General features: G+C 26.4%; 2 protein-coding genes across 2 annotated transcripts; both read right to left on the reverse strand.

Annotated features, from left to right (window-relative positions):
* Positions 1–54: 54 nt before the first annotated feature.
* LOC132940747 (symplekin) lies at positions 55–13310 on the reverse strand. Its single transcript, XM_061008479.1, has 17 exons — positions 13016–13310; positions 12747–12943; positions 12455–12688; positions 12228–12383; positions 11994–12142; positions 11765–11919; positions 11461–11694; positions 8988–9402; positions 8702–8909; positions 8452–8638; positions 7099–7340; positions 6843–7021; positions 2846–3006; positions 2647–2770; positions 2173–2537; positions 1981–2109; positions 55–353 (listed from the first exon to the last, which is right to left on the reverse strand). Exons 1-17 carry the CDS (start codon positions 13049–13051, stop codon positions 255–257), a joined length of 3270 nt encoding a protein of 1089 aa, XP_060864462.1. The 5' UTR covers positions 13052–13310; the 3' UTR covers positions 55–254.
* Positions 4179–5853, reverse strand: LOC132940749 (GATA zinc finger domain-containing protein 1-like). The gene has a single exon (XM_061008481.1). It carries the CDS (start codon positions 5132–5134, stop codon positions 4550–4552), a length of 585 nt encoding a protein of 194 aa, XP_060864464.1. The 5' UTR covers positions 5135–5853; the 3' UTR covers positions 4179–4549.
* Positions 13311–13363: the final 53 nt, after the last annotated feature.

Here is a 13363-nt window from a genome sequence, read left to right on the forward strand (position 1 = left end):
TTCAAAAACTGTTACCAAGGAGTTTATGGAAATTTAGGGCATAGTAAATAAGAGTTTTATTGATTTTTTCTCTTTATTATAGAATGTTCTACTTGATTAGAAAAATATATATACAAATACACAAAATCAATAAATGTATTAAACTAAAAGTTTATTCAATTACATTTTCAATATAACACTTGATTGAATTGTCTTTATTTTAAAATAAAATCCAAATAAATGGGACATAATAATGTTATGAATTAGTAATACAACTATATTCCATTAATCGAGTCTTCATCACAATCACCTGGAGGCCTAAGCTCGTCTTCTTTCAAATTAGATATTTTTTCAGGTGATTGTTTTTCTTGTTTCTGTAAAAATATAAAAAAAAAATCATAAAAACATGACAATATAACTTAATTTTAACGATATGTGAACACAATCATAGGTAATAAATCCAATCAATGTGTGTAATATTTATATCATAAATTAAAAATAAAGTAGATATTGTACCTAGGTACCAAAATCAATAAACTATAGTTTTATAGTTACTAAACCATAAGGTACTAAGATTCTTTGGTGGTAGAATTCATGTTTGTGATATACTATTAATTAAATAGTACTAAATACTTATGATTACATTCATGTAGGTACATCTTATTTTATGACTCACTTTAATATAGTTTTGTGTTATTTTAAACAATCACTTGAAACTAAAATCGTTTTAAATACTTATGTTTATGAGAAAAAATATTTCATTCAAATATATAAAATACCAAGTAGCATACGCAGGGGGAGGCTAGCAAGCTGAAGGCCCCTTCCCATTATTATATTTTTTTAAATATTTAATATTTATCAAGTTTAAACTGTATAATTAAATAGTAAACAAGAGTGTAAATTAATATTCCTTTCAATGGATTAGCTAAGCTTAAATAAATAAAAAAAAAACAGGACAGTGAGAACTGATCTGCTGTTCAGTAGGTGTCGAGTGGGTCACTGTAATGGATATGTTAAATTAATTCAATGATACAAAAAACGAATCTTAGTGAAAACGGCATTAGCCTAGGATATTTTATTTTATCTTAATATTGTTTTATTATATAGTATATTAGTATAATATAGGTAGGTTGGATTCATTTTTGTGAAAAACATAGTACCTATTTCATAAAATGATCATTGAATTTTTGGTTACAGTATGAACTACTTATATGTGGGTCCTTAAGTTGTCAAGCTTTGAATTTTACAACCTTGATTTTATTTGAAAAAGCAAATATCTATTTTTAGAAAAAAATTTAAATTAATCAAAGGCAATCAAATCAAGGTTATAAAATTATTTTTTAATAATTACATTAAAATGTTAACACATTTTCATTTTTTCCGTGATTATTTTAAAAAGTACTAAGAATTTTCAATTTTGACCTCATAAAAGTTCCAAATAAACCCAATTTTCTACCAGAAACCTAACCTAACCTGTTGATGATCAGAGGATTTTTTCTGCTCAAGAAGTTGAAAAGTTGAAGTTGTTCAAACTCTTTTAAAGACCTAAATGTTTGAAATTATAAAACTAGACAAAATGAACAAAATTTTTAATTATTTATTTTAAAGCAACCCCCCCCCCCCCTAAAAAATCCTGTATACGGTAAATGTAGACAATTTAAACTATTGTACTTTTTATGCAAACTATATGAAACTTGTGAGTTTAGTAAATCACTAGTGACAAAACATGAAGGAAGAGAACCTATTAATATACTTTTAATATTTTTAATTTATAGTAAATGTAGACAATTTAAACTATTGTATTTTTTATGCAAACTATATGAAACTTGTGAGTTTAGTAAATCACTAGTGACAAAACATGAAAGAAGAGAACCTATTAATATACTTTTAATATTTTCAATTTATAGTTGGTTCCATATTATTCCAAGTTATATATATAATAATCTATAATACATACAGTGGCAAAAACTATACCCAAGTATATTATTTTAATTTACTTACAGACACTAAAACATGTTGATTATTTGTATTGCTTACAGGTTCACATTTAACTTTTAAATTTTGATACATTGGTACTTCCATTTTTTTTCCAAATATAACATCCATAATTGCTTGACGAATGTGTGAGCGCTTAAAAAATTAAAACCATTTTAGCTTTAAAAATGTATTTTTAATTAATTGATTAACCATTACCTGTACTTCAGTAAAACTAAGTACATGATCTAATAATGATTTTCTCATTTCTGGACATTGAAATAAGACATCTTCCAGCTGTTCTGGTGGCAATTGAAGTAACACCTGAAAACTATTAGGTTTTGTCTTCTGACAACACTTTATGAATCCCTCCCATTGTTTCTTTTGGTGCCAAACTTTTTTTAGGATAAGTCTCTGGAGTATATTCATTATAAAAGCAATCAAACGGGGAAAAGTTGTTAGAGACTGTATAACTGTACGCATCAATAAAGTTGGTAATGGATTTACATCCATTAAATTCTGCATGACAATTGCCAATATCTCTTGTGTGAATACTGATTTTTCCGCAAAACATAGTGATGTAGCTATCAAAATAAAATAATAATATATATTAGAAAATATAATTATACTTTTAATAAGTACAAAAAGTTTAAGTTGTCCTAAATTGTTATTACTTATTAGTTATTATTTTACCTTTAATAATGTATTTGAGGTCATTAGGATCTGAATCCATTGTGTGTAACGCAATCAAAAGTTCAGCTGGACTGACAGGAGGATTTGAGTTTGAATAGTTAATGCCCAAAATTCTATTGAAAACCTATAGTTAAAGAAATATATTTAATTGTATTAATCAATTAATAAATTTGTAACTAAATGTATTTGTAAGCCATACCTCTTTTACAACATTTGGATTTAATTTTATTAGTTGTGGTAAAGCATTCAAAATATATTTCTTATCTAAACCAGATATTATTGGTACCAAGAAACGTACTTCAACTATCTGATTTTCATATAATTTTTTAACTCTTGATACTAACTCTGTTGATGGAATTTCTAAGAGAAAAAAAATAGGTATAGATTTAATAATTATAAAATCTAATATCTAAATGTGAATTTTTTTATTTAATATTATGTTATTCTTGTAAACTTATAAATTGTAATATTATAGTATTTTACAGCAAGTATTTAGGTATTACAGAAAACCAACGTTATAATCATGTATATAAATATATATTAAAATATGTTATATACCAAATTAATTGCTCTTATTTCTATAAGATCTTATCTTATTAATAAATATCTAATTAAATGTATATATTATTCATTCATTCATTCAAAAAACAATATTATGTATAACAATTTGCAAAATATATGTCAGAATAGAGCATACATTCAAATATTTGGGCAGCTTCAGGAAAAGTGGTGACCAGTGGTGTTTTACCAGTTAAAGCAAAATGAAGAGAATAAAATAATAATATAATATTATTCAACAAGTTTCAGATTATAATATATGAGAGTGTGGCGTATCATATTATATTGCTACTTTATAATATAGTATAGTCACATTGACTAAATAAATAGGTATGATTACAAAAAAAACCAGTTTTTGTCCAGTTTACCCATTTCCCCACTATTCTACACACAAAACTATTGCTCGTAAATCTCCGAATTTCATTAGTCGGCAATGGTAATAGAATATTATAGAAGCGGAGACGTGGCAAAGGTGGTACGCGTATCACAAACTTGTGATCATACCTATTTATTTAGTCATAGGTACTATTCTGTACAATGTCTATAGGAAAAATTAATTTAAAAATAGTTTTTATGTTGGCCACTTAAGATTTAAAAATTGTATTTATATAAAATGCATAGGCGCGATTTGGGGGATCTAGGGGGGGCTTAGGCCCTCCTAGTTTTATTTAAGCCCCCTAATTTTTAAATATATTCATTCTTAAATCCATCTAATGATGTGGGTCTGTATTGATTTTATAAACTTAGCCCCCCCAGATCAATTGTCCAAATTGCGCATATGATAAAATGTAATTAAAATATTATATTTTTTTATTTAAAATTCTGGGGGGTCAAACCAAACTATTTATTTAAAATAACCTATAGGGGGCTTATATCTAAATCAATAAGGGATATTTGTGGGGGGCTAGATCTTAGTCAAGGGGGCTTGCCCTCCTAGTTGCACCAATGTTATTATCATAATGCAACTACATTAATTTATTTAATTATATATTTATTAAATATCTATACAAATGACAAAGGTATAAATAATAATACTACAGATTTACCGAATACATATGCAATGTATTCAAAATAAATATACAATGATTTCTTAAAATTATGTTTTATTAGGGCTAATGTTTAACAAGTTATAAAATATATTGTTTTAGAAATGCATAAATAGATAAGCGTGAATTACATTTAAAGCAAAAATGGTTTTATTACAATATGAAATTAGGTACCTACATTCATTTAGTATTAATATTAACATAAGACATTTTATTCTTTCAACCAAGTTAGGAGTACATCAACAACGATTTTGGCTTACAATATATTATAAAATAATTAATGGGTATAATTATTTTATTCACTTGTTAAGCAGCCGCCTCACTTTACTTTTGGATTTGGGTCCATCGTCTTCATCAGACTCTGCATATCTTTCTGCATGTGAAACAATATGTGTATTGACCAGGTAATCAGTACCTATGTGTTTTTTATACTCAAATAAGTTTGGAACACTCATAACAAATGTTAGGCAATGCATGGGTACCAATCTGCTATCAATAGAAACGTGTACAAAATCATTTGGTTTGAAAGTGTCATAATGCACCTTTTTTGATTCGTCAGTGACTCCAATGTTTGCTTTAGGAGCCAACCACATGATTTTTGCTCGTTTTTCACATAACTCATTTTCATGTAACTTAATAATTTGTGCATAAAAGATTTTGTTTGATTTTGATTCACTCAGTGATACAATATCACCAACAGTCCAAAGTTGATTCATAAATCGAAACTGTTCAGTCTTGCGTAAAGTGTATGGACAGCGAAAAGTATATAATTCAGATGGAGAAGGAATTGGATTTTCTTGTGATAACCAGCCTTCGAGTTGTCTATGAGATACTAATATTCCAATAGGATTTGAAGGTGAATCTTCTTCACTTGACGAATTCATAATATCAAGCGACACTCAACAGTGTGATTTATATTATAATTAGAACATCAATTGTTAATGAAATAATGAATCAACCTCTTTGATTATTGGTAATTTATTTTAATTTAAATAAAAGTTTAAACTATAGTCAAACTTATCAAAAATTAAAATAGATAATAGTTAGATGGAAAAAGTAAGAACAAAATATAATTGATAACAAAATAGTTTTGTAAGCGCTATCTAGTCTAAAATTGTACAACCACAATAATTTAATTTTTTTTTTAAATGTATCCATAACTACATAAGTCCACGAATATTAAGATAATAATGATAATATACGTCTTTCTTAATTTCTTATACTAATTATTTCTTAATTCGTGCATAATTTAGGCATATCATTTTAATCAAAAAGGTGTCTAAATTTAAACCACAGAATAGATTAAATCTATTCTGTGTTTAAGCTATGACTAAAGTGGATTGAATCAATAAGACGTAATATTATGATTATCACAGATTATATGAACATTTTTATAAAATCTGTGCTATTAATTATTAAATATTAACTATTATAGTTTAATAGTTCATAGTAGTAAATAATAATTTTATCAAATTGTAAAAATTAATATGTTCATTGTTCACTATTTTAGATATTAGGATTAAACCCGGGTTACCATTAAACCATTTCGTGTTGCCTTTCTTATATCTAATTGGTAGGTAGATAACCAGTGGTGCATTTAGACATTAAGTGCCCTGTGGCAACATTTTACTAGCCCCCCCCCCCCCCCCAAGAAATATAAATTTAATATTGAAATTGTCTGAAATCAGCTCAAAACAAATCAAAATTTTATCAAGTATAGGAATTGATAAGATAAACATATTAAATAAATATCAAGTGTCTACGGTTATTTCGTCATGGTTATTCGTTTTTAAATTACAACAAAATAAGAAAATCACTATCGACATGAGTCGTAAAAATTGTTGTAAAAATTTTAGCTTCAAACGCTCATAATATTTTAATTTAATTTTTTTATAGTTATTTTTTTTTTTGATAAAAGTAGATAACATTATGAGGAATCTCGTATTACATTTTAAAACCTTAGACATAAAAAGAAAATTTTTTAGAAATTTCTAACTCAAAATAATTTGCATATTTTTGTGATTTTTACGCTTTAGTCAAAATTTAAACTTTAAATCAAAACATTGAACTAGAAAACATTTTCTAGCCCCTATAATTTGGCATTTGCCCCAGTTGCCCCCTACCCCTTAAGTACACCACTGTAGATAACATGTCATCTACAACTTCCAAATGTATATTAATTTCTACGCCTATGATCAAAGTGTCACTATTATTTTGAAAATGTTGGACACAATAAACAAAATTATTTTTCCTTAAAGCTTATAAAAAATGTTCACTAAATATAATTGAATGAAGTGTATTATTGTTTATATAGGTATATTTTATGAAATGTATATAATACAAATTCAGTGTATTAAAAGTATTAAGTAAAAGTTTATTTTTTGTTATTTTATTATACATTTATAATATATTATTCCTAGTTATATCCATGGTAGAACCAACTATCAAATAGTCAACAGATCAAATAATCCAGCCATTCGATTTTAATGATTCTTAATTTTTTTAACCAAAAACAAAAAACCCTATTATCTATGGAAATTTTATCACATATAATTTTGTAGTGTGCCCTTAAAATTAAAAATAGCCACTTACCTTTTTCAGTAATAGTATGCAACACTCTAGTTATCATTGCTTCAGATCCTTTTGGTATGTCCTCAAGAAGTCTAAACATTTCAGCTGAATTCATTGGCATATTTTGAATAGGTTGTGGTAAAAGTTTTATAATTGAACGTTTTACTTCTCCTTGAGAGTTAGAAAATACAGCTGCTAATCTATTGGATTATAAAATAAATTGTATATAATATATACCAGCATAAATTAAATATTGAATTAAGTATATAAATCATACTCATGAATTAGTTCGTAGTTATCGGCCATTAACATGAAATATAGGTATAAGCAAGCTGTAGTCGAGTCTTCATCCCACACTTCAGATTTGACCAATCGGCCTGTTTCATGACCAAAAAGTACATCAGGGGGAAGTTGTAATCTTAAGAATCCCAAGTAAAAAGTAGCATATTCTTCAATAATATTTTTCAAATCTTTATTTTTATACAATTTACTGATAAAATTCAATGCAATCTCTCGAAGCTAAAAATATTTAACACAATTCAATTGGTACTAAAAGATACTAAAAATATCAAACTTTTTATTTTATAAGTATTTATATTTAATAAAATAAAATTTTTCCAATAATTGGAAGTAAAATAAAAGATAAATTATTATATTGTGTACACAGTACAGTTTAATATTGATGTTACACAATTTAAATACAGTAAATTTTCTCGAGTCTCAAGTCTCAAAATTTACTTCAGAAAGCTGTATTGCTGATTAACAATGCCCCCTCATACCCAAGGGTTTTGAATTTTTTTTTATCAAGTCTATGTTTTTTAAAGTGGGAATTTACTTATTTAAGGTTGTTGCATCACTTTATTTTGCAGATAATTAAGTTTACTGTATTTATTTTCTCTGATAATATTTAATGATCTATACAGACAAAAATCATAATATTATTTTAGGGTTTAGTCTTAAAAGAATTGTAATATTTAATCAATTTCACATTTTATTAAAAAATAAGTATTATTTATCGACTTATTATAGGATTATTATCTAGGCAATGACATAGGCTTTTTATTATATTTTAATTTTAAAGCGAGTTATGAGTATTTTAAGATGTACAAACAATTTACAATTTTAAAATACTCATAATTCTCTTTAAAATTAAAATATAATAAAAAGCGTATGTCGTTGCCTATATAATAATCCTACCTTAACATTTTAAAATAGGGAAATTCATTTTAATTTTTAACTAACAGAGATTAACGTGGTCTGTCTGCTGGGCATAAAATCTGCTTTGTTACGCACTTATAAGATAGAGACAACAAATGTCACTACAATGTCCCCTTAAATGTCACACATTTTATTTGTTGTAAAAATTAATTTTCAGTATTAAAAATATATTGCGAGAAATAACTCATCAAAATTTATTTTTAACAATATCATTAAAGTTAATAATGTAAATATTGAAATTTTAGATTAGAGACTACTGACGTAAGATCGCCCGGTGGCGGGGTGATACATTTTATATCTCTATATCTGGTTAGTATGTGTAAGTTGATATCTCATTATAATATTTTTTTATATCAACATTTAATTATTAAATAGTAAATACACTTATATATAGTATATTTTAATACATTACTTTATCATTCTTATGTGAAGTGAAGAAAAGAAGTGCATTTAAATACACTAACTGTCTTGGAGGACGTTTAGTAACCAATTCATTGAGAATGAATAGACCAAATGCATGATCACCACAAATTTCTTTCAAAATATCTACAGCATCATCAGTAATAAATGGACTTTCAAAATAAAAAGTGGTTATAGCACTATAAATATTTTACAAGAATTAAAATCAAAAGTATGTTATTTTAATTAAAAAATCAATTTACTCTTCTTTTTCTTTGGGATCTCCAATACCTAATGCGCCTCTGATAAGTGCACATAAAACAGTACTATAATTTTGTTCTGAAGTTAAAGTATTTCTGAATGCTGTTGGCAGTTTAATAAATCCTTGACATACACTATACTCTTCATACAACCATGATAAGCATAAATTCATATTTTTAGGAATATCTAGATTTATATAGTCGAGTATAGCTAAACAAAGAATGAATACAATTTATACTAAGTTTGTAATTATTTTTTCAATGAAGTACATTAATAAATATTACTTACTGTTGCGAAAATCATCACTACACATAACTGCCACTTTAGTTATAGCTTTAATGTGTACTTCTTTAAACTGTTTTGACAAAACAATTTTACTTGTGTCTAAAACTCTAAGTAAAGCATCGATAGATAGTTCTTCAGCTTCAGTAGGATCAATTTGACAGTTATTCATATTTAATTCTGCTGGTTGAGCTAAAAGTATATCTTCTTCCTCCATTTTTATAATTTCTTCTTTTACTCCTTCTAATGATTCATCATCATTTTGGATTATGTATTTCAGATCAGGAATAACAATATCTGATCCACATATTTGAGTTGCTAATAATTTGGCAACATGTTTAATGTGGCTATCAGTACCAGCTGCAGCTATTGGAGTATAATTTGTTACAAAAGCTGAAGGCAATTTTGATGGTAATTTTGGCTATAAATTAAAATATAAACAACTCTTAGAAAAAAAAACGTTTTAAGAAAATTTTTAATTAGGACCCCCCCATGATTATGTTTAAATTATGCATTTATTCAGTATTTAAGAGAGTTATGACCATTTTTAATTTTTGCTATATTATATACACATAACTTGTTAAAAAATTGAACTATAGTAAAAAACCAACATACGAACACAGCTAATGTTCTTACCATCAAGTTTTATAATAGATCGATTCACTCTACTTTTTTAAACAAACGGAGCTAAACGCGATCGGCTAAGCGTAAATTTGCTATGTTTTGCACTTTTAAGACAGAGACAACACATGCGGGTGTGGTGTCCTCTTATAGTTGTTTGAGCAGTTTATTTATAAATGGCAATTTTCATGGCAAATTAATTTATGGATGTGTTATATTTGAATTTAATGATATATAATTGCATACAAAAATGATTTTAACAAGGATATGGTGTATCAGTCTCTATTTCTAAGGACATTATCTAATTTATTTATATGATTAAGTAATTTAATATTTTCTATTAGTGATACAGTAAGGTGCATTAATTTTGCCCAAAAACATCTAAAAAATACTAAAATATTCTGCTAATAATTCTTAGGCAGATAAAATATGCTGATAATGTGTTTTTTTTACTTGTAAGAGTTTAAAAATGTGTGCACAAGTTAAACATTTATAATAAGAAAGTAGAAATATATGTGTAATAGTATAGGTTTACATTAAACTTTATACATTTATAATATTTACATATACCATCTATATTCTATTAACTAAACATCATGTAAACATATGCATAAACTGAAAATAATTATTTCTTTTCTTTGGCCACATTTTAAACAGTTAAACAATTATTACTGATTTAATTACAAACAAATTATTGAAAATTTCTATCATTTTTAATTTTTAATTTAAAATATGTTTTTTCTTCGGTGAAATAGTAAATACAATATATTCTTAAATATGAAATGTAGGCTGAATTATTACCTAATCCTTAAAATAGGCTTTACTATGTAAAATAATTTTTTTTCAACAAATTCTATAGTACATAAGTTATCCACATTTTTCACCCCCATTGAGCTGCATGGTCAATAAATATAAGTAAAAATCTAAAAATCTGCTCTCTACATATAACATACTATCAATTGTTATAAAATAATATCATATATTATTGTTATTAACTTATAAGCCAATACTGAAATATAGTAGAATGGTGTAAATATGTTCATGGTATAAATAGCTTAAAATTAGTCTAAATATTTTGAAAATTTGATTGTGCATAGAAAATAATATTTTTCATAATGGTAAAACAAATAATAACAAATAATCTTAACAAATCTTAACAAATAATATTTTTTAAATTACAACATAACTATAGTAAGTTGTTTAAGAGGACGCTATACCCGCATGCGTTGTCTCCGTCTTACAAATATACAACATAGCAAAAACTGTTTAGCGCAGGAAAGGCTACAATCATAACTAAGAAACGAGATTTTCACCACATAAAAAGGAAAACTTTGGCTGTGCAACATTGTTTTTATTTTTTTGATATTGTTTATATGAAAAAAGTTCTTATTGTTTTAAAAACCATAATTGTTTGTTTTTCAAACTTGAAAAACTTTTTTCATATAAATGATATCAAAAAATAAAAACAACATTGCACAAACAAAGTTCTCCTTTTTATGTGGTGAAAATCTTGTTTCTTAATTATGATTGTAGCCTTCTCGGTTTTTTCTCCGCGCAAAACAGTTTTAGCTATGTTGTACATTTGTAATTCGGAGACAACACATGCGGGAGTAACGTCCTCTTAAGGAAAGTTCCATCTAGATCTAATTGGCTACCAGAAACCAGAAGTTGAAGGTAGAATTATTTTTTCTGATTTAAAATGTGATAAATTATCATTGATAACAGACAAAAATACATCATTATAATACCAATACATTTATTTCACCACTCAGAATCTAAAATTTGGTGAGCATTGTTCAGAACTTAAGAAATCACTATGTAATATTTATATTATCTTAATATAATTATATATATTTACCATAAATGTCATTATTAGGTTTGTGATGGATTCTGGTGATAATTTTTCAAGTACCCATGCTTTAACTGTATTAATATGTCGATCTGGTGGTGTACCTTCAGTACATCTCTTTTTTTCTGGAATCTCATCTTTATCTGGTTTTTTATCTTCTTTATCATCATTCTTACGTTTTAAAGATCGCAATAACTTTTTACTATCTTCATTTTTTGACAAAACCTGAAGTGCTTTCATAATCTAAAAATAAAACAGAATAATATGTAATGCAAGTTTAAATGTTAAATCAATGTAACTGTTGTATAACTACTTCTTGATTGGAAGCGCCAATGTCCAATAATAGTCTTCCAATAGTTTGCTGATGTTCAGTTGAAGCAGGGAGACGCAATAAACTTAATAATTGTAGTTTTAGATTTTTCTGAACAGAGGTTGATTGACTCAGAGTTAAAGAATTTGGTATGTTTTCTAAAAAAAATGAATTAAAAAATACAAATTAATTTTAAATTGTTTAGTAATGATTTTTACATTATATTTCTTACTAGTTAATGTTTCTAATGTAGTTACAACTTTTTCAATAAATGACACACGGAATTTGGCAATCAATGTTAATGACCCCATGCAAGTCATTAAATTTGCACAGCCTACATTACCAGAATGACAAAATCTTGAAAGAAGATCAAACAATACCCTAAAATTCAATATCGTTGTCAATATAATATTATATTTTTTGTTTTATACTTTAATATATAAATATATAATTGTATAATCAGTACTTTGCTTCATCTTCAAGTCTTCTACGGCGGGTAACTTTAAGAGTTAAAGGTATATCTTCAAGTGACATATCATTTTCACGATCTACACCACCTTCACCTTTGTATGTTTGCACAAGTATTACCGTTTCCATGAATTTAATTACTTGAGTACGAATACTACAAAAAATTGTTAAAATTAGGTTATTCCTAATAGTACATATAAAAAAATATCAATAATTCTTAAATACCCTTCATTATCATTGTCAATCATGTTAATTACATGCGATTTCAGATTGGATAAATCTTGCCATACATTTGATAGATCAGAACTAGGTAAATCAATCATTGATATCCATTGTAATCCAGCTCTGTATATATTGCTAGCTGCTTGAACCACTCTTTTTTGAACTACAAGTGATCGATCTTCCAGTAACATTAATACATTTGGTAATGTGACACATACATTCGACTTTTCTTTATTGCTAAAAAAAAAATAGTAATTAAATATCTTTAACAGTAGTAGTTCTCAAACCAAATTACCAGCATTCTTCTATGAACGCTACAACAAATTTTCTTATTGTTGAACTATGATCATTTTGATACGCAATTACATCATTAATAAACTGTGGTAAAAATTTTGGTTCTTGATACAACAGTACTTCTTTAGCCTTAAGTAGTAAATCAAGTTTAGTGTTTTCATCAGGAGCCACAGCAGCTTCATTTAAAATACTGGTCACCTAAACAGAATAAAATATGGACAACAATGAATACTATTTTCTTTAGAATTAAAATTGTATTCTTTAGTTAACCTGCTCAGTAGGACTTTGACTACGTTCTACACGCATTTTTTTTTTTAAATTTAATTTTCAGTATCTATATTCAGGTGAATTCAAGCATTGGAAATTGACAAAAGACATGAATATTAAATACTAAGTAGAAATCTATAGAACAGCAAATCGTTATTATTAATTGATACAAAACACGAATTATGAATTATGAATTATGATTAACTATCTTAATATTCTTAATTCGTGATACAAAATAAAGAATAAAAAAGAATTACTATTTACAAGGATGGTGCGTTGATGGTTTATTAATTTATATTATTGGTTTAATAGTTTGATACCTCAGCGGCTCAGCCAATGGTTTCCGTTATC

The sequence above is a fragment of the Metopolophium dirhodum genome, chromosome 3, assembly GCF_019925205.1.
Source record: "Metopolophium dirhodum isolate CAU chromosome 3, ASM1992520v1, whole genome shotgun sequence".
NCBI classification, from domain to species: Eukaryota; Metazoa; Arthropoda; class Insecta; order Hemiptera; family Aphididae; genus Metopolophium; species Metopolophium dirhodum.

What these genes read in the sequence shown, in the direction of transcription:
- LOC132940749 (XM_061008481.1), bottom strand. Translation starts at nt 5,134, where the DNA reads ATGAATTCGTCAAGTGAAGAAGATTCACCTTCAAATCCTATTGGAATA.
- LOC132940747 (XM_061008479.1), bottom strand. Translation starts at nt 13,051, where the DNA reads ATGCGTGTAGAACGTAGTCAAAGTCCTACTGAGCAG. An exon ending in TAGTGATGATTTTCGCAACA is followed by an intron (nt 8,910 to 8,987) that starts GTAAGTAATATT and finishes TTCTTTGTTTAG; the next exon opens with CTATACTCGACTATATAAAT. An exon ending in TTAGTTTTACTGAAGTACAG is followed by an intron (nt 2,110 to 2,172) that starts GTAATGGTTAAT and finishes TAATTTTTTAAG; the next exon opens with CGCTCACACATTCGTCAAGC.